The 21,812-nt window shown below is 33.6% G+C and overlaps 1 protein-coding gene across 1 annotated transcript in view; it reads right to left on the bottom strand.

Moving 5' to 3' along the window:
• The window catches only part of LOC105364909 (Bardet-Biedl syndrome 9), a 34,802-nt gene extending 15,348 nt beyond the window's left edge, over positions 1–19,454 (bottom strand). The window contains exons 1-8 of the mRNA XM_011502940.1: positions 19,130–19,454; positions 17,808–17,896; positions 7,946–8,210; positions 6,117–6,367; positions 4,354–4,484; positions 1,867–2,044; positions 273–515; positions 1–117 (exon numbers count right to left, since the gene is read on the bottom strand). The exon at positions 1–117 is cut by the window's left edge and continues 111 nt beyond it. Of these exons, the coding sequence (XP_011501242.1) occupies positions 1–117; positions 273–515; positions 1,867–2,044; positions 4,354–4,484; positions 6,117–6,367; positions 7,946–8,210; positions 17,808–17,896; positions 19,130–19,413 (1,558 nt within the window). The 5' untranslated portion in view covers positions 19,414–19,454. The remainder of the gene's footprint in view (positions 118–272; positions 516–1,866; positions 2,045–4,353; positions 4,485–6,116; positions 6,368–7,945; positions 8,211–17,807; positions 17,897–19,129) is intronic.
• Between the last annotated feature and the right edge of the window lie 2,358 nt (positions 19,455–21,812).

Raw genomic sequence — 21,812 nt, forward strand, 5'->3', positions numbered from 1 at the left:
GGACGACGCGCAGGTCGCCGTCCTCCTTGGCATACGACACCGTTATCGTCACCTCCGACGATATTGGCAGGAGTTCGCCTTCTAGCTGTATCAGCGTCTCCATCGTGTACTTCTCACCTGCAGCAGAGCATCGGAGCATTTACTTCCTGCTGCTCTATACGCGAAAGCTCATTAAAGCTCTAATTATGATTGACATTATGAATTATCGGCAATATTCTAACCAATTGCGCGTTAAGCGCTAAGGGTTAAAGCGTGTCTTACAAAGATCTTACAAAGATTGGGAAGATGAAGAAAATCTTTGGAGGCGACCAGTGGCTTTGATACGTCCACGACAATTTCGAGGTCTTGCAGGCTCGTATACGATGTTAATTCTATGTCGATTTTGCACGTAGACGCTTGTGGTTTACCTTCTTTATCTTCGCTACTTGCCTTACGTGAAACTGGTAAAAGCTCCGGGGAAACGATGGCATTGATCGTAAGTTCGGATTCTGTCATTTCATTCTTCACTAGAGGATCTGGCAAAATTGATAATAATAATAATAATAATAATAATAATAATAATAATAATAATAACGATGACGATGACGGTGAGGATGACGATGAGGATGACGATGACGTTGACGATGACGATGACGATGACGATGACGATGATGATAATAATAGAGAAAGAAAGAAAGAAAGCGTTGAATGCCAATGGGATAATGCGTTTGTCGTGACTCGTCGTCAACAGTTGCTATTGCAAAAGAGAAATATCTATGCCTATGATTTTGATCGTGTCAAGAAAAATTGCTAAGGTGCTACAATTTCTTTGAAATATGCCGGTAATTAAAACTAAATTATTATAATGATATGCCCCCTTTGTCTCACCTGCACCTTGAGCATGTTTATTTTATCGATGAAAGCCCGAATGGCTCGGATAAATACTGGCCTCGAGCTACATCTACATTAGGTATACGATTACTTTATCAAAATATTTCTCCCATCGACTTACAATAAATCAAAAATTACCTAACATAATCTTTTCATTACCTGCGTGCGTGAAAATTCATAAAAATAATTGATCGATCGATTAATTGTAATTAGTCCAATTATCGATAGCGGTTTTTATCAGTCAGCGCACAATTTTCATTAATTAAAATTGACCAAAAAAAAAAAAAAAAAAAAAAAAAAAAAAACGGTCGAAAAAAAAAGTGCTTACGAGCTCATAATGATGAATAATGTATGTAAATAATAATTATAAATTAACGCTTCGGAATGTAACGATGATGTATTTAAAGGTAAAATGATAGCTTCGAATTAAGATGATGAAACAGCCGCGAATAATTAAAGCGAGACTGCGAGTGGCGATGATCAGTTGGTAAGTATAACGTAAATTTCCGATTAGATTACGATTCTAGGAGTTATGAATTTTATAACAACGGACTGGCATTCCAATTCTTTCACTTTGAGCTTATGTCGAGTCAACCTCATAAAACAGTAGTGCAAGACCAGAGTTCGCTAATGCGATTATTAATGGCATTAGTTGCGTCAGGACGTGAATATTAAAATCACTTGGTTAATCGATGATACATCGCATCATTCGATACATCATTCAACTAAGCGTATTAATGAGATAATTAAATTATTAATAGCGCGATATAAGTGAGATGCTTGACAGGCAATGGAATAGGGTAAGATAATAAGCCAATGCAGCTCGACATAAACGACAGTGTTGACAATTTAAATAGACAAGCAGAGGCGCAACCGAGAAAGTCTCGTAATTATTGCCGGGCATGCTCGAGCCGCTGGCAAGGAAAGCACAAGACGCGGCATCGAACGCGATACTCGCGAATAGGATTGAGTCGACAAGCGGTGGATCATCCCTACCTGATGACGACGACTTCTTCCTGAGCCGCCTTAGCTCGATCAGCTCCTTCTCGGCAGCAACGTAATCGAATCCCCTTTGGTGAATTGGCGGCGCGACGTAAAGCGAGGGCTCCGATCCGAGATAGCAGACTTCCAAGCGACCCTTCTCCGAGAGGATGACGATCGTCCCTTCCAGATTCTTCGAATGAGAAACATTGCGCTGCCATTTATGCACGGCTTACTTCGCTCTTACTCGCCTATCGCTAATCCCTCGGTACTCACTTGCTTATGGCTTAGTTTCTTCATTATTCGGCGTTTCTACGAGGGCCAATCGAGACGCCCAGACTGCGCGTACACGACTAATCTTTCTAATTCGACATTCAGGTGGAAATTTAAGGGTAACGTTAGTCGACCTTCAATTATTATATTACGAATTTAAATGACCAACGTGCATGAGATATTTTTACAGGATAATTTCACATTTGCGAATTGCGCTTCTTACGGCTAAAAATAAAATTATTTTCATGACCATTGGTCTTGAATTTGTCGACTCATCTAAACATCGGATATTCATTTACTTTCTTTTTTTCCTTTCGGCTCCCTCCTATCACCATCATATTTAATTTCAAACGACGAAACCCTCGAATACTGTTCTTACAAATTATCTGCAATTTAAATATAAATGCAACGTAAGCCGTTGAAAATAATCATTTCCGTGCTTACAATTATTAATCTGCAATTATTAATTATAAGCATAATTATCATCATAATTATATTGCAATCCCAGGCTATTGGGTGTATTATTAATATTTAAAGATAGATTTTATTTTAAGCTTTTTGTGGATTAAACATGTACGGTGTTCCAGCGAAACAAAAGCGCACGATATACTTATACTAAAATAAGTCAATAATTAAAAAAGAAGAAGAAAAACTCGTTGGTAATGTGAAGCGAATGGAGAGGGGAGAAAATGATAATAGAAGACTCGCGATGTCTAGCATCGCGATTAACTTAAATGAGTAAGAATAGCGCGAAGAGCAGTTATCATTAAAACAAAAAAAAAAACAAAAAAAAACAAAAAAAAAACAAAAAAAAAAAAGAAAGAAAGAAAGAAAGAAAAAGAAAAAAAATCCCTCGGAATCCGATCGACGAGCGCCATTCTTCTCGGAAATCATATCCTCTGCTCCACGAGCAGTGTCATCGTCTCGTGTAAAATCTCAACACGCGCGTCTCACTTGTGCCTGTGCGTGAAGATAACAAGAAGCGGGACATCAGTGACAACGATGTCCCGAAAACCGGGAATGACTCCGATGATGCGGAAGAGAAACAGAGATAGCGGCGAAGGTCGCCGGCCGCATTTCCCGATACTCGACGAAGGTCGGCTTCAACGGACGCCCAAATCATAAAAGTATTAGGAAAATCATGGCGAGCATGAATTTTTTCACTTTGCCTCACCTGACCTCCCTCCCTAATTAGTTGAATATTAATGAAATATTTTATCGTATTTTATCAGATTCGGAACTATTTATGTTATGGGCACACGCAAATCTATTCTATCGCGCTACACAAAGTCTTTATTCGACTGAAAAGGACATCCAGTCCAGTAAAAAATGTTTAACGCTTAAAGATTTATTTTGCCTTTTCAAAATGTCGTGGACTTTATTAAAACAAAAACAAACAAAAAAACAAAAAAAAAAAAACAAAAAAAAAATTATGTATTCGATAAAAATGAAAAATTTTTAAATTATATATTACAATTGAATTATTCTCATTATCATCAATTATAATAGAATATGAATTAGCATTCACAAGATCGATCGATCGATCATTTACGCATAATGGATTATTCTTGTGCACTCGTTACAAAGCCTTTAATACACAAATCGTAAAACTAACATATTTTTTAACGCGCGCAGTTTAAAAACAAATGGTTTAATAATTGACGAGAGGTTATTGAAGTGATTTATAGAATGCCATTGTAGTAGCAAAATATTCTTTTGTTCCTTAAAGGATCAATAGGACTTGAAAGCCCTTACGAATCGAGCATTCCACTACTGATTAGCCAACGATGAAATAACTCCCAAACTACGTTAACTGACTCACATTATTTATTTTAACGAAATTTCTGTAACGCCAGAATTCCAAAGAGATAGTTTCATCAACCGAAAACCCATAAGAAGCAAAGAGGAACGGAAAGGTGAAGGAAAAATGCGAGGATAAATCCTCGAAGATAAAATCGCTTCCCTCTGCCTCTTTTGCTCGCTTCACCTATTCCCAATTTCCATATTCCATTCATAAAGATTTGACTCTATTACGCTCTTAAGAATCTACCACTACTCCATGAGAAGCTACCCTAAAATATCTAATATCTGTCAGTCGGTATCTGTCCCTCTCTCCCTCCCACAATCCCAGCCACTTGCGGCTCACGGCTCCTCTTGGCCCCTCTTTACCGCTCCTCGCGCCCACGAAATGTACACACCCATTCGACGAATGAAAGGGGCCAAACTTACCTGCAGATTCGCCCTGGCCACGGCTACGGGAGCAAAAGGTAGTTGCGCCGACCACTTGAGGGTCGTACCTTCGTAAATCATCAACGTATTCGTATCGGCGATCACGATCACCATCAGCTTACCGTCAGGCTCTGAAATCAACGGTGATTTACGATTATAATGATCCCAAAGCACATTCGTACCTTTAGGTATGTGCATGCGTTTGCAGGTAGAGTATTTATGTATCACTTTATGCGGTTTTACCGTTGTATATGCAACAGGATACTTGGCACTGACTTTAAATACTAAATACTTGTCGAGCCTAGTCTATCAGTATTTCCTTTGCCTATCTTTCCTCCTAATCAATATCACAATATTCATCCTGAATTAAGATCCTAAATTAAAAATGCCAGAAATCCCAGAGCATCCCCACATTGTCCTCCCAGATATTATCCTACGTATGACAATACAACAATATTATGTAAATTAAACTAGATGTTAAGGTTGTTGAAAGGAATTTATTCATAATCATTATGTATTTAGAAGTTTAAATAATATTTTTAACGATAAATCAGTAAATCAGGAAAAATTAAAAAAAATATATATGGCAGCTCTTTATCACAATATAACGATATAAATTATTATTCGAAAGACCAACGTTCAAACGCTTAATATTACATTGCCGTCGAAGCATCTTTCACAAAACAATGGAAATAAATATCAATATGAAAATAAAAAAGCCTGTAATTAATATTTAAAGTAAATGTTTTTAAACATAAAGCTATTGAATTATCTCATTACTTTTCTCTCTTCTTATTTTTCAGTAGAGATATTGCTTACACGGAGAATAAAAAGTGTCATGGCGTAACGGCTATACAAGTTGACAGAGCAAACTCGAATATTAAAAATAAATATTTATATCACATGCCGTCTCAAGACAGTTTTCGATATTTTTCATTTACCTACTCTTACACTGATTAAACGCAAATTAATCGTACAAGACAAATTTTTAATATTTTTTATTGACTTTTATTAAAAAAAAAAAAAAAAAAAAAAAAAAAAAAAAAAAAAAAAAAAAAAAAAAAAAAAAAAAAAAAAAAGAAGAAGAAGAAGAAGAAGAAGAATAAAGAAAGATCGATAAAAAAAAAACTTTTTCAACTATGCTATTAAAATATTAGAAATCACAATTCTTCTATATGATTCTTAATATACAAATCTTGAAAGTAAGGCTTAATATAAAATTTATATCGTTCCCGCGAAAATTCATAAGAAACTAAGCTTATTTATCGAATTAATGAAAGTTAACTTTTTATCTTGAAGAGTGAGAATTGCGAATAATTACTTGTAACTTTATCGGTCGGGTAAATAGCGTTTTCGTATATTTGTTTAATTTTTAAACGTATACAATAGATAAAAACCCTTTAATTTCGAGAGAGAGAGAGAGAGAGAGAGAGAGAGAGAGAGAGAGAGAGAGAGAGAGAGAGAGAAAATATATATAATAGTCTGGGCATGTAACTTTATCGGTCGGGTAAATAGCGTTTTCGTATATTTGTTTAATTTTTAAACGTATACAATAGATAAAAACCCTTTAATTTCGAGAGAGAGAGAGAGAGAGAGAGAGAGAGAGAGAGAGAGAGAGAGATAATATATTGAATAGTCGGCGATTGTATAGTAAAGTTCTGCTGCTCTAACAATAATATCTATGACAATAAATATTATAATATGTATAATGTAATATAAGATTTTATCAGTAAGGATTGATAAAAAAAAAAAAATAAAATTACCTATAACGTAAGTAAAGAAGCAAAGTGCGTTGTACTCGAGTCTTTTGGCGAATTTGATTGAAGTGCAGGAATCGCCGAGACAGTAAAGCGTCCTTTCGCCCAGGACAGTTATTCCTACTTCGAAACTGGTCAGGACAACAGCATTGATGTCAATTATCGGCTCACCGATGTTGTAACTCCAATCTGGGATTATACACTTTTTATCGTCCCCGTCTTTTGTTTCCTTATTGCTCTCCGCCATATTTTGGTATCTAGATAATTCATGGAAGGTCCGATAAAATAACAATATTCGATGAAATCCACATTAATACGCAAATCAACTTTACTACTTTACTCCAATTATTCATATTTTTGTTAATTTCATTGAATATTCTGATCGTAATGACATATCTGTCTTCGTGCTTGTGCTTTTGTCTTTCATGGACAAATGAAAAAAAAAAAAAAAAGAAGAAAGGTATAGAGAGATTTATTAATGAGATAGCGAAATTCTAGATCTCATGTGGATTTTTTTTTTTTTTTTTTTTTTTTTGGTTTAAAATTCCTATCGTGTGAGATATCTACGTCAACGAGATTTAAAGTTAATTTCGATTTCATTGAAATATAACGAATGAGACATTTTCTCAGCTTTCAAACAATTGAAAATTGAAGCATCCATTGGATGTATTATTAGAAGAAGAAAAGGCAAAATTAACGGATAAGCAGATTATTGTGTCAAACTAGAAAGACAAAGTCCTCGAAGGCATTTTAAATTGATTTTTGCAGTTCCTCTTGTCGATGAGCGTGGAAAAGCCGCAGGCAATTTGAGTCTATTAGTTTTGCGAGAGAAAAAAAGCCGAGGAAGCGATGGCTCCAGTCGGACTACTCGAAAGCGCAGTTTAGCATAATATTAATTATCGATGCGAGGAGAATTAATTACGTCAAGGTGTCTTAAGAGTCTTAAGAAATCTCGAGAATAGTACAAATATTTGAAGTGCTCGCGTGCATAAATATCGCGTCCGCCATCACCGTGACTCGCAATCTCGACGTTACGTTATAATAGATGAGCATTAAAAAAAAAAAAAAAAAAAAAAAAAAAAAAAAAAAAAAAAAAAAAAAGTTTATAAAAACTAAGCCGCCACTGTTATAGATTTAATAGGTAATATGCGACTTTCCTTAAAGCCATGGGATATCGCTTAATTATCATAGTGATTTAAAGATATTCCGCTAACAACTAAAATGGTTAGTACACTTTTTATGCGTTTTTTAATTTTCCGTTAGAGATTTTGTTAGAGATTTATTGTATTTATTGGAATTGGAAGGAGAACTTCGCATCGATAGAAAATGAAAAACGATGTTCGAATTTAAGAAATATGGGTGAGAGTAGTGGACAATGTCAATAGTAATATTACATCATGAGGTGAGCATAAGATCAAACTTTAAAAAGCACATTTCCATTGGAGACAACTTAATAATTTTCTTTAACGTGCGCGTGTGCGTGCGCGTGCGTGAATGACGTAATCAGCGTGGTCAAGCCTTAGTTGTTGTCGTTGTTAGTTGAAAAATCGAAAAACCATCCTTATCTTTATAATACAAATGCCACATTCATTTGCAAGATGCGTCTCCATTAAGTGCAATAAAGTTACGTCGCCGTTATCCTGGGGATAAAGAAATGTATTCGTAACGTAGACGAGAGGAGCGCGCGAGGTGTAATCGGATCGGTCCAGGAGTCTACATTAAGCAGGCATAGATTAAGCCTAGATTAAGCATCAATAATAGGTAAGTCAACGTATTAATCCATAAAAGCGTAGGACAATAATGGGAGCTCGTGGCGTACCACGTCCCGGACGCACCTGTAGCACTGGAGGATCCAGTCGGAGCCCAGGGTCACGAAAACGTCGTTGCGCGGGACGTAGATGATTGGCTCGGGAAGGAGGCGATTCTTGAGCGAACGGCCGAAGACGTAGACCTCCTGCTCGTAGAAGAGGAGAGTGCCGTCGAGGCACTGGATGCAGAAGAAGTCCCGATCCCGGACACCGCCGAAGGGCCCCACAGTAAGCGTTGCAGGGAAGCGCTCGAGCTCGTGCTCGTAAGCCACTTGCAGACTGCATCGGTCACCTGCAACGGCGAACGCATTTTTTCCTCATGAGTCATCATCCAGAAAGAGGATAAGATTAACTGGTCACGCTGTCTCGAATCACGGGGCGAGTGATTAGAATTTTGTAAATGAGCGCCGCATCTCTCCCGTAACAATGCCGGCGCATCGTTTCACTAACCCAATGATAAATAGCGACAAGTTCTAATTCGAAAGCACTTTGGCTAACGCAAATCCAAAGTCCCATTTTTTATCTTTAAAGCGACGGTCGATCGGCTGTTGTATTTTGCCAACAATAGCGACTTATTTCACTTTAATGGATGACAAAATTACTTCAATCGTTGCGACATTCAACGCAATTTAAAATATTTATAACGATGAAAGGTTTTTTCCTACGACACTTTGCATGCTTGACGTATGGCATATGAGACTTTTGCACAGACGCAGACGTAATTCATACATACGTACATATATTTCCAATAAAAGATTCAAAGATTTAATTAAGTATTTTCATCGAGATATTCAATTCAATGATTATTTTAAATATTCGATGTAAATAGCTTTAATTTTTACAAATTAAAGTTCGTTCCTTACAAAGATAGGTGATATTTTGATTGGAAAAATTATTCTAGATAATTAATAAATTCAATATTAAATTGCCTGATTTCTAATATTTTTCTTTTCCTTTAATGTATCATGTCTCTTATTAAGATTTTTATAAAAATCTCTATTACTATTAAATCTTACAAATGCAATTGTAGAAAATAAAATATTATTAAGTATTAGATAAAGTTTATTAAAATCATTCATTCTTAAGTCACGAAATGCATGGGTCTTATAATTGTTAATTAATCTTTATTTAAATTTAAAATCTAATAAAAATATTAAATTTATGTTTATTATTTATTATTCGTTGTCGTTATTGTTGTTTGTGGTGGTGCCGTGTACATTAGATTTTTTAAAATACCATCAAAATACCATCGACGTAAATTAATAGCCAATTTTTATTGTAAAAAATCATAATATGTAATCGTGCATTGATAATATATTTCATATTATTATATAATTTTCATTATGTCTTTTACACATTTAATTTAGAACGTTTTATTTCTCAAATAATACTCAACAAACTGTAAGCGTACTCTGTCTCGTGAATGTTTTAAAATTTTCATGCTCTACGTCAACGCGAATCCCCATTATTTCTAAACACTTGGCTGTCTATAAAAATCACTACCAAACCAGAATCAAAAATATAGTGAAAACAATAAATTATAATCTAGTATATAATTATCTCTTAATACAATGAACTCTGAACAAATCGAAAGCTGTTCAATTATTAAAAAGTCTATGCTATTCATTGAAAGATTCTTTATTTACTTAATTTCCCGACCGAAAAAAAATCCAAACTGAATATTATTACGTCATCAATATGTATATTGTATTTTTTTAATTTTTTATTTATATATTTCTTTTTATTTCAGCATTCTTATTATTTCTTACTTTACTTTCATAAGTCCCAATTGATTCATTCTGTTCTCCATTTCTCCATCCCTATTCATTCATTCTGTCTGTAATATATAATAAACATTATAATCTCTTCAATAATTATTGTTATTGTAGTTCATATTATTACACTTTAATCACAATCATTAAATTCTAATTCATAGGTTGTAAAAATGAAATTTCTTACTCAATAATTCTTATAGAAACAATAATTTTTATTTTTAAAAAATACTTATATACTCCATTCGCATAAGTATTACAATACTAAATTAAATTAATTTATCACCTATAATATTATCTTTCACTACTTTCACTTAAGTTTTTTCTTTTCGTTCCTTCTTGATCATTCTTTCCTCTCTTATTCTTTCGATATTTCTAATAACTTTTGGGCCTTATCCTTCTGCTTTAAATATATATTTTAACTTCTCATTTATTTTCATTTTTTTTTTCTTTTATCATCCTCCCAATAATATACTTCGTCCTCTCTTTTTCTTTATCACACATTCTATTACTTATTTTGCTCTCCCTCTGTTTGGTATTCATTTTTCCTTATTCATCCCCATATTTATATCATACTATCGGTCGTCTGTATTTGCCTTTCATCCTTTAGTTTACATATTTCGGTTTTTCTTCTTCAAAAAGTAGTATCCTGAATATTTAATTATATTTAGAGGTCCGTTCTTTCTTTTTCTCTTTCTTCTTATCTTTTTTATCCTTCGGTATATTTCATAGCATATTTATTATCGATTCCATTATACATTCATTCTATTCTCTTTTTTCCATTCTATTGCTTCATTCTTGTAATCTCTTGTTTAAGAACTTCGCCATCTCCCCCTCCTGTCTTTAACGTCTTCTATTCTATCCTTTTCTTCATTCTTCTTATATGCTTTGACTAAAATTTTATTGATTCTCTTCTCTTTTCTCACATTTTATTACCTTTCTAAAAGCTTTTACTTTCCTATTTTGCTCTCTTTTATTTGTATGTAATTTATTTTATACAGTTAAATACAGCAACGATATTCATTTTACATATATCGTTCTTATACGATTTGAACTTTCATTTTCTTTTCTTTTCTTTTCTTTTCCATGCGTCTTCATCAAATAATTTTACGCTCTCTGATAATTTTGTATATATTTTATACCTTTCTCTCTCTCTCTCTCTCTCTCTCTCTCTCTCTCTCATTATATATATATATATATATATATTTTTTTTTTTCTTAAAAATTCTTTCTTCAGCATTACAGGCACTTTGCACTACTATAATTATTTTTTCTGTCTCTCTATCTTACATATTTATCTGTATCTTTATATTTATGCTATATCCATTTTTTTGTTTATTTTTTGCCAAAAATTTTTCAAACAGCCATATATTTTTTTTTTCAAATCTCCAAGTATCGTCATCGTTTTTCCATGCTTGTTCCATAATAGTGATATACCGTCAATTGACATAACTGAACGTATTTATTTTATTACTGCCAATACTCTTGACTGCAATTCTGTTAGTTTTACTTCCGGATACATATTTATCGAACAGTGATAGGTTCTTTCGTCCATCTTTATCTAGGCCCTTTTGTTATAGTGAACTCATTAAACATACCTTTCCGACAATTAATTTCTTATATAATTATTTGTTTCCTCATATAATCGTGTTATTCTTTTTCTTCATGTAGCTCATTATACCACCACTCTTATTCATCTACTCGATGAAAATGTTTCTCTCCATCTTTTTTCCGTCTCTTAAATATTCCTTACTCAATTACACTCTCTACATTTTCTATCTTAAAATTGTTTATAATTTCTCGTGTTTCAGTATACAATTAATATTGATAATTGTTACTCGTAACCTACCAATCTTTCTAACATTGTCTATAACTAAACATTTTTAACAACACTGACACACTGTCAACCTTTAAATTTCATTTGCCTATTTTATCTAATATCTAATATCTTTGTTTTTTTTCTTTCTCACTTTTGAGTCAAGCACTCGACATATTATCAAATATTAATTGCTTACTAATCAAAATTATAATGGATGAATAATTAATGAATTTCGTTGAGCAATGAAATATTAATAATAGTTAATAAAAATAGATTATTAATTTAGATTATCCAGAGCATTCATGTTACTACGCAAAAACATTAATTAATTATAAATTAAAACATCATTCCTGTATATTAATATGAAAATTTTTTAAACGTACCTTTTTTCTTGTTTTTTATTTTTCATTTTTTTTTCTCTTTTTGTAATATATGTAAATATATTTGCATAGAGAGAGAGAGAGAGAGAGAGAGAGAGAGAGAGACACATAAATATAATATTCATAAGTAATTGTTAAATATATATTATCGAATGCGTTAACAATCCAGTATATACTATAAAAAATATACAACGTTAAAGTTTCTAATAATATTAGTTGATAATTGATTAGTCCATTATTAATTATCAAATTAATACAATAAACTATATAATTCACAATATTTATCTACCCTACCTCAAGGTAAGTTAATGTTGAAGTGAACTTTGATCGAACGGAGGACCTGAATTTAAAGCTTAATGTTCCATTATTTCCAATTCTAGAATATAAATATAGAAAAAACCTTTGACTGTCCGATGAATTTTCAAACCCAACATTCTATTTGAATATAAAATCAATAAGTGTCAATGAATCGTATAGTTGAATTCATTTGTAAACTGATTCCTTTTCCCATAAACAATCTAAACGTCACGCGTACTGCATTACATTCATACACAAATTTGAGAATTGCACGAGCAATTACAATTCATATGCAAAAAGCGTGTGTAACGGAGATAGGCGATGCAAGAAATACGCACAACTATGAAAATTTTTGTTGAAAGTTTTGTTCTTTTGGCACAAGTATAATTCATTCGTTAGATTTATTATCTACTTTTGCTAATGATGCTATAATTTGTTTTTCTCTTAGCTTTTTACTCATTTAATATTCTTTATTCATTTTGTATTCTGTATTATTTTTGTATTATACTAATTTCTTATATTATAGTTGAATTACTAATTTACTAATTGAAGTTTTACAATATTAAAATTATTCATCTGAAAATTGATCATATTAAAGTGAATTGTATAGAAAAAATACAATGGAATTTCAACTCCAATCATATTGATTATTTTATTGTAAATTGCATAAATAAAAGGAAACGATTATAGACAATTTTTAATTTATCTCCTACGTAAATAATTTATTATTTATATAACGTTTAATCTTTTCAAAACTAATTAACTCTAATTCCATTGTATCGTTAGAACTATCATTATTTATTTTAATTATCATTAATTATGTATGATCATTTAAACGATATTATTTCTTGCCCATCAAACATTTTAAAGTAATTTCTATCATTAAAACTAATTTATTCTATAATGTTGTATATAGTATCTAAATTTGTAAAAATTACGTAGACGTAATTTACGAAAAGAGAACGGTTATGTTTATAAAAATGTCCATTTACTAAGAAATATATTTTACTTTTTTTCCCTCGTGATAATATATATATATAGAATTATATGAAAAGTATAACAGTGAAATTGAGGAAAATTTTTCTACTTAGACTTTCAATTAATTAATTTTAATACTATAATTATGTATCATTTATGAAATGCTCTTTACAAATTTTACATAAACTGCCGTTATTAACAAGTAATAAATACGTTTAAGTACTTCAAACTATTCAGGACTTTCAGTGACTCTTTTATAAACAATCCGTTGAAGTCAAACACACATAAAAACAATAGAGACTCGCAGTCTTGTAAAATCATAAAAATGCAAATTTACTGTTATTATTTAGCGCATCTCATTAGTCTTCATGGGTTTCATGTTATTTTCAATTCATTGTTCATTGTTATTTTAAAAAATATTTCAGTCTTTTTGAAAAATATTTAAAAATTAAGTAACAGTGTGAAATTTATAAAAAAAAAAATGATTGTATCGTTCGTAGATTATTAATAAATCAATGTAAAATTATATACTTAATATTAGAAATTAATGCAATGAAATCTCGTGTATTTCTATTACACAAATTTATTAAACACAACATAGAATCGATGAATGCTGAGATTGATTAAAAAAAAAAAAAAAAAAACAACAAAAATATATATATATATATATATATATATATAGTATAAACAATTTCGCAAAAGTACGTTCGTTTTTCCTAAATTTTTCCAATAAAGACAATAATTGTACGTCTGTAGGGTAATTACCTAAGACCATAATTTTAGCAATTAAAAGTAGCGTGTCCTAAGGACTATTGCTAAATATTGCTAGTTTCGTATGTTTCGTCATTTGTTTTTAAACTTTTGGATTTTCCTTAACGCGCGATTGTAATTAGTGAAGCGTGCGCTTGAAAATTAAATTACCAAGATAAAAACTCTTTTGCAAAACCAATTGCACGTCCGCGAAATTGACAGACAGATGGCTACCACATTACTGGAAAGCTAAAAATATGTTAATTATTTAACTCGAACACCCCGAGGATTTCCCACGCTGAAATTAATGCCATCGCCGTCACAAGACCATAACTTCATTCTGACGGACAAGTTCTTTGGGAACGAGCCACAAACTTCAGCTACTTCAACAAGCGACTATCAAAGTACCGAGCAAACCTCGATCTTTGTCCTCTCTTGGAACGAAACGCTACTTTTTCCCGTTTGCTTAGTAAACTGCAATGGATCTGAGCGACGAAGCGTCGCCGACGGCGACGTGCGAACGCTCATCTCGAGAAGCATCGATATAGGTCAGACCGATTCGTTTGCGGTCACAGTACACACATTTCAATATATTAGACGAGAGTGCACGAGTAGCTACGGAGTGCTGCCACTTACTACCCACACACGAGCACATAAGTGCGCACACAGAGAGAGAGAGAGAGAGAGAGAGAGAGAGAGAGAGAGAGAGAGAGGACAAACCAAGTATGCGCGTGCGCGATTCCATAATAAGTGAAAAGCAGCGGCAACAAATTTATCCAAATATCTGCGCTAACTGCGAGAGAATCGGAAAAATTATCGCGACTATGAATGTATGATAATTGGGGCGAGCGAAGATAATATGGAAGGAGAGGAATGATAGTGGTTAAGAAAAGCCATGGAGAAAATGCTTGTAAAATGAGTCAAAGAGTTTATGAGAAAGAATATGAGACGAACGAATTTATGACAGTCCTTGTAATCTTAGAATTTATCACGAGAGAAAATTTTGTCCTCCTTTACATGATTCCCTGCGTACATAAAAACTTCCAGACAGTATCTATTTTAAGAAAAATGAAAATCTTTTTATCTTCTTCTTTTGACAGATTTATTCTTAGTGCGATTAAAATCAATAAGACAATCTCATAATTATAACTCATGAAGCCACGTCGACATAATACAATGTGATTTATTAAAGGTAAAGGGCAAATTGACTGCTCGTAATTGATTAGAATTAAATTGCAATTTTATCGTCATTCCGTGTCTGTACAGTGTAATTCAAAGCATCTAACTGACAAATGGTATTTTGTTAAATTATTTCCTAATAAATAAAATGTTTCCACATTCTTCGTTCGTATTAAAATAAAGAAATATGCTGATTTATTATATAGTCTTATTATATGGTTATATAATACGATATTCATTACAGGAAATAATGTAATAGATGTAAATTATTGAGCATGCAATATTTATTTTGTTTTTATTTATTTATTTTTTTTTTTTTTTTTTTTTTTTTTTTCATATAGACAAATCATGTGATGCAACGACTTTTTACAGAACGAAATTAGTGTTATCGAGATAATATTTTGAAAATAATTTATTCTTATTTACAGACAAAGTATTAATGAAAATATTTGTAAACATTATGTTATTTGCTCTTATATTAATCTCAAATAATTGAATGAAAATTGAAAATCGATGAAACTTTCTATTTCCGATTCTCATACTAATATATCCATAAAAGCTACCGACTAAATCATATAATTAATCATTTACAATAGTTCGATAAGCACAAATACATTGTCTTATCTAAAAAATAAACAATCTATTAATCAAATACATATATTTATGCTTAAAAATATTCTTTATTTACTTTTAATGTAAAGATATTTTCATGAATATCAATCAGAATGGAAAAAAACATATAACGTGAGTTATCAATTTTAACTAATGTATCATTCGAGTAAATATTTATGTAATTACAATTTTTCTTTATCTTTTCTTCTCCAATTCTTTTTATTGTTAAAATAAATTCAATAAATGTCGACAATTATTGAATGACTACACGGACAAAATTAAGTAATCGAATGCTATATATTACTGCTCATATCGATACCACAATATCGATTATCTTCTTAAAATAAAAGTATAATTTTCCTAATATTTATTGCTGCATTGAACATTTACTAAAACGAAGAATTAAGCTTAACGCAGAATGAAATTTACTATAATAGAAATGAGCAATACTACAAACCTTTTAAAACAAAATTAAAAAATTTTCCTAAATAATATATACGTATAGATGGTCTGAAATTGTATAACAATTCTTTACGTACTTACATACACTACCAATGCCACTGCTTTCCTTCTCTGAAATTTTAATCCAAAGTAACATTAATCCTCGTAACCTCGTTTAATCCATTTGCATATCAACTACAATTTATTTGATATATTTTTCATTTATCAAATCTTTACGCTTCTTTACAGACTCCTGAGGGGGTAAAAATCTCTTGGATAAGTAATTAATAAAGGATGCTAGTAATGGCGATAGTGAATTAAAAATTCAGCAAATTAAGCAAAAGTAGATTGTTACAAGTTGTAATGAAGATATATCCACGACACCTAACTATACCAATACCATAGCAACGATAATATTGTAATACAAGAACATTCATTTCTCATCCACTATGTATTGCCCTTTCAGTCTCTCCGAGAATAAAAATTACATTAATTCATTCGCACTCTTCGCCAATATGTAAATACCCATAAAGCGCAACATATAAGCTTATACGGCAAGCTTGAACTCTTCGTATGCAAGCTCATCGTCGTCGAAATGTAACGTGCAAAATAAAGAGAGAAAGGTGCAAGAATGAGAGGCTTCGGAGTATACGCGTAATTGACCACACTCATCGGGATAATTGAAGACTTAAATACGTTGTAATTGGTGCTGCAGATAGAATTTTACTTTCTATGGTTAGAAACTTTTAAAAGAAACGTACGCGTAGCAGTTATGTCGTGACCCGCGCTTACCCTCTTACTATCTCGATACGAGTTTCGGATCTTGTGACTCTACGACGTTTCTCAGCCTACATAAGAAAATTGCAAAAATATCGCATTATTATTAATTTAGTGAGTTAGAATTTAGCAACGTTTTTATGGCAATTGATAGTATTCCAATTATTGACAGTTTTAACGACAATGATATATGTCGATTGATTATTGTGTGCGACAAAATAAACGAACAAATAAAGGTAAATGGAACTTGATTAAATAGAATCTTTTTAGTTTTAAAGACAAAATAAGAGCAAGTTTTTTGCTTTAATCGGCTTAAACATAAAGCTTAGATTTTTAAAAAAAAAAAAAAAAAAAAAAAAAAAGGTAATCGGTATATTTTTTCTATATATTCGTATATTATTTAAAAATTGTCAATAAAATGATCATAGACATTACAGTGACCTTAACACAATTAGTAAGTGAAAATATAATATACAAAACTCTTATGTTATGCAAATTAATTTTTGTTAAAAAAAGAAAGACGGAAAATTAATGAAGATTGAAAAGTAGCGGTTAATTAAATAATTCTAAAATAGTGGAATCCAGTGTCATATTTGAAATTGTGTGAAGCATTAATTGTCTAAATTATTTAACAGTTTGGGGACAAAGTTCGATTAGGAAATAAAAATGTGTGGCGCATAAAGCTCTATTGGTAATGAAATTAGTAAACTAAATGATGTCGAAATATGCCAAGGTAAAGATCGAAAGAGAATCATATATTTAAATTGCAATATGAGCAATACGTTTCTGCCCGCATTTCTGCACAATAAACAACAAATTGCAATGTATTGGTACAAACATTTAATCGTAATTTTAAAGAATAATAATAGCAAGTATTATACAAACCATATTCGACAGTTCCCTTGATTAATGTGACTGTGTATATAATAAGTTTTCTTGGTGTTAAAAGAGCCAGTTGCGTATCCTTGGAGCCTCTGAAAAGAATTTCATTGTGATTGAAAAAAAAATATTAAAACGTTCATGGAGTTTCCTAAGCTTCATTATTGACTGAAAAGACTTTTTTTTCTTACGAATTTTAACAGAAATAAGAAATAAAATAATTCGTCTCTAATTGTAAGCTTCCAACTCGATTTATGACGTTGGCTAAAAAATTTAAATTTACATAGAATATTTTATTATACATGAAATGTAATTTCAAATGGACATTAATTGTATTGATAAACCTATATATTGTTATTTATTGATAAAGAAATGAGAATTATGAAATTCTTTAAAGTATTATAAATTTACAAGAAATTAATTCGTTAATTTACTTTATTTGAATTAACAAAAAATTGTACAGTAATTTTTTAAAATGTAAATATCGACGGTCGAAGCGATTCGGGCAATAAAAAAGCTCGCGTAAATTATTCTTCTGTGACAGAAAAATTTAAGCAATTAAATTGGCGAAATTAATGGTTTGAAATTGCATTTACCTAAACAAGAAAAAAAGTAGAAAAAGAGCGGAAAAAAAAATTATCGCTCAACAAAAATAAATATATACTTTTGGTACATGAAAGCGGTAGGTCTATTAATTTTATCCATCTTTCTTTCCTTATCGCTTCGGATTCTATGGATCTAAGAGGTACTTAAGCTTTCACTTGCATATAATAATTATTGACAAATTTTATCACTGCGCTCGATTATACACTCGCTTATTAATCTGTAAATTTGTAATATTACGAATACTCATAAGCGTTCCAATGAATGATATTGAGATAAATTTATCTGCAGAGAGTATAAATGTAACCGAATAAAACGACACGCAATTATTTGTTACGATTACGATGGCGCGAAAACGTTAAACATTATCTGCAATTCTAATGGTCGCCGTCGGATCTATGCAACAATCGCATGGAAAATATAATAATTGCCATAGGCATTTGTATCCTCGAATATTAAGTGAGTGTGTGCGAATTAAATAAACAATTTCACGTATTTACTTAGTGTAAGTCTCTTTTGTACAAAATTCAAAATTCTCTGCCACCGAAATTATGCTAAGAAAAGGAAGAAGAAGAAGAAGAAGAAGAGGAAGAAGACGCGAGAGTGAGAGAAAGAAAGTGACCAGCAATATGCGCCATTCCACGACAGAATGGACACTGCCGAGTGTCAGCCGATTGAATAACGGGGGTTGGGAACGAGGACGGTCGAAAGGGGGATGCACTCACGAGACGAATTTGCCGGCCTTGAGGTCGAGGATCGAGTCGGCGAGTTTGACCTCGATCACGAGGTCCGTAGACTTGGGGGCGCCGGGTGCGTTGATCTCCTCCTCCCACTTATTGGTCGGCGCGTAAATCCTCAGGTAGCCGGCGTGGCTGGCGACGACGAGACTGTCCACGGGCTCGTCCTCGCCGAGAAGCCGTCGGGCCACGAGGAGGCAGCGGCCGTCGAAGGTCTCGGACCCGTCTCCGCATTGCGTCCTCCACCACTCCTTCGTCTTGAAGAGCGACATCGCGCCGCGCCCCGAGACTGAAATCGGCCAGGGTGGGCCCGCCTTGCTCGCGGCTTCTTATTTTGTTCCGCGCATCTCGCCTGGGCCCCACCCCTCTCGTCGGCTCTCGCCGAAAACGCGCGGGATGTACCGAGATGAGGGTGAAGGTGGAGGTGGACGGGTGGGGGAGGGGGTGGGGGTGGGGGGAGAGAGAGAGAGAGAGAAGGGTGGAAGGACGGACGGACGGACGGATGGTCGGCGGGCAAGGGGAGACCGCGGGAGAGAGGTAAACGCGGAGACCACCCTGAGAGCGGCGGCGAACGGCGCGCCTCCCGGAGAAAATTGTTGGAGCACGAGCGGAGCGGTCTTTGCCTTGTGAGAAACCGACAAAGAGTGTGTGGCGCGACCAGGTGGATAGAGATAGAGAGAGAGAGAGAGAGAGAGAAAGCGAACAAGGGGCAGGAGGAAGAGGGCGGGGGACGTTAAGGGCCGTGCGCTGTGTGTCCGCGATGCGTTGGGGGCGGCCGCGGGGGCCGCCAACCGGTTGCCATGGGAGTCTCCGACGCAAAACAATAGTTAACTCGGCCGTCTTTCTTACACGCGTCAGTGTGTGCTTGTGTATGTGGCGGAGGGTTTGCGCGATCGGAGCGCGTCCCGGAACACCCGCATCACCAAGCGCCACCGCCACCGCCAGCACCACCACCACCACCACCACCACCGGCACTATTACCACCACCGCCACCGCCCCACCCCCTGTCTTCCACAAAATTGACCGACCATTTTTTACTCTTTTATCCCTTAATTCTATTTCTGATTTTAGATGATGATGACATTGATGAAGATGACGAGGACGATAATGATTATGCCAGCGTTGAGCCTACTTACCTTTTCTTGACTTAACTTAAATAGCTTCGGCTTTGCCATCGTCGAATAAAATATTCTGCAGCGTCATCTTAGGCTTCGGAAGGTTCATCGGGAATACGCGCATGACCGCACTTTTTTGTTGCTCGTTATTTTTGAAAATACATGTAACCTGTCGGCGATTTGGGCATTTGTTTGAAATAAATTAACCATCACTAATTATTTTATCGAATAATATGTATGGAAGCGGTCCAACATCTCTTTTTTTTTTTTTTTTTTTTTTTTTTTGTTTTTTTTTTTTTGAAATAAATTAACCATCACTAATTATTTTATCGAATAATATGTATGGAAGCGGTCCAACATCTCTTTTTTTTTTTTTTTTTTTGTTTTTTGGTCTTTTCTTTTTAATCTCTTATTCCAAATAAGCTGTGACTCATCTAATGAATGAGCTATTCCAGTAATTCTCTTTAAAAAAAATTTGCTCTCGCTCTGTCAAATTTTGCTTCACACAGCGCGAATGAATATTACACGCAGGTCTGCTAGTAAATGTAGTATAAAGATTATAATTTACTTAGTGCTACTGTAAATGTCTCTCAGTGTTGTAAGAATGTTGTATTTAGCATTCCATTCCAATTCATAATCTAATAAAAATTTGATGAGAATGTGAAATTTGAAATTAATAAATTTTTTATTACCTCTACAATTACATCATGCGTGTGTTATATTATTAAGAATTAAGTTTCCGCAAAAAAAGAAAAGCCAAAAATAGCTGTAAATGATAGAAGGCTTCTTAGGATCATGTTAAAAAAAAATCTAAATATATATATATATATATATATATATATATATATTTCTGTTCATAATAAATTTTTTTTTTAATGAATTTTTTAATAGATAAATTATGAAACAAACTCGAAGCTACTACTACTTGTGCGAGCCTGCGCAATAACGCATTTAATATTTAATTATTTAATATCGCTCGAACGGATCTGTCATACACCTTGGAAAAACTGCCTCGCCCAAGAGTAAAATGGGAAAGACAAAGCTCATTAGAAAGAAAGGTTTTTAAAAAATAAAAACAAGGGATACCTGAAATTACGTTTAAAAACGTGACAAACATAAATTCAATCGTGGTCTTAAGAACCGTCAGGATTTTCATAAAAACGCAGTAGTCCTTCCAGGGAATAATCTTGGCTCGCGGTCAAAGTCAAAACCTGCCCAAATGTTGATAAACGGAACGTTAAAAACAATGCGGCTCGGGGATTCATCCGTTACGGGGCAAAAAGCAAGCAAGGGAGAGGCGACGGTTGGTGGAGAATAGCGGGGGAAGGTACGGGCAGCGGGGTAAGGAGGAGGTGGACAGTGGGGGAGAACGATGGCCGGACATGTCCGACAAATTCACTCTCGCGCTTACGGCCGATGAAATAATCGGAGGGGAGGAAGTTGCGGACATAGGTTGTATCGGAGGTTACGCGTTGGTCGCGTCACCAACCGACACAACCGCCACCTGCTGCGACATTAATTGACCCACGCTCGACTTAGTTCCCAGGACGACGTGC

This window comes from Ceratosolen solmsi, unplaced genomic scaffold, assembly GCF_000503995.2.
Source record: "Ceratosolen solmsi marchali unplaced genomic scaffold, CerSol_1.0 scaffold61, whole genome shotgun sequence".
NCBI classification, from domain to species: Eukaryota; Metazoa; Arthropoda; class Insecta; order Hymenoptera; family Agaonidae; genus Ceratosolen; species Ceratosolen solmsi.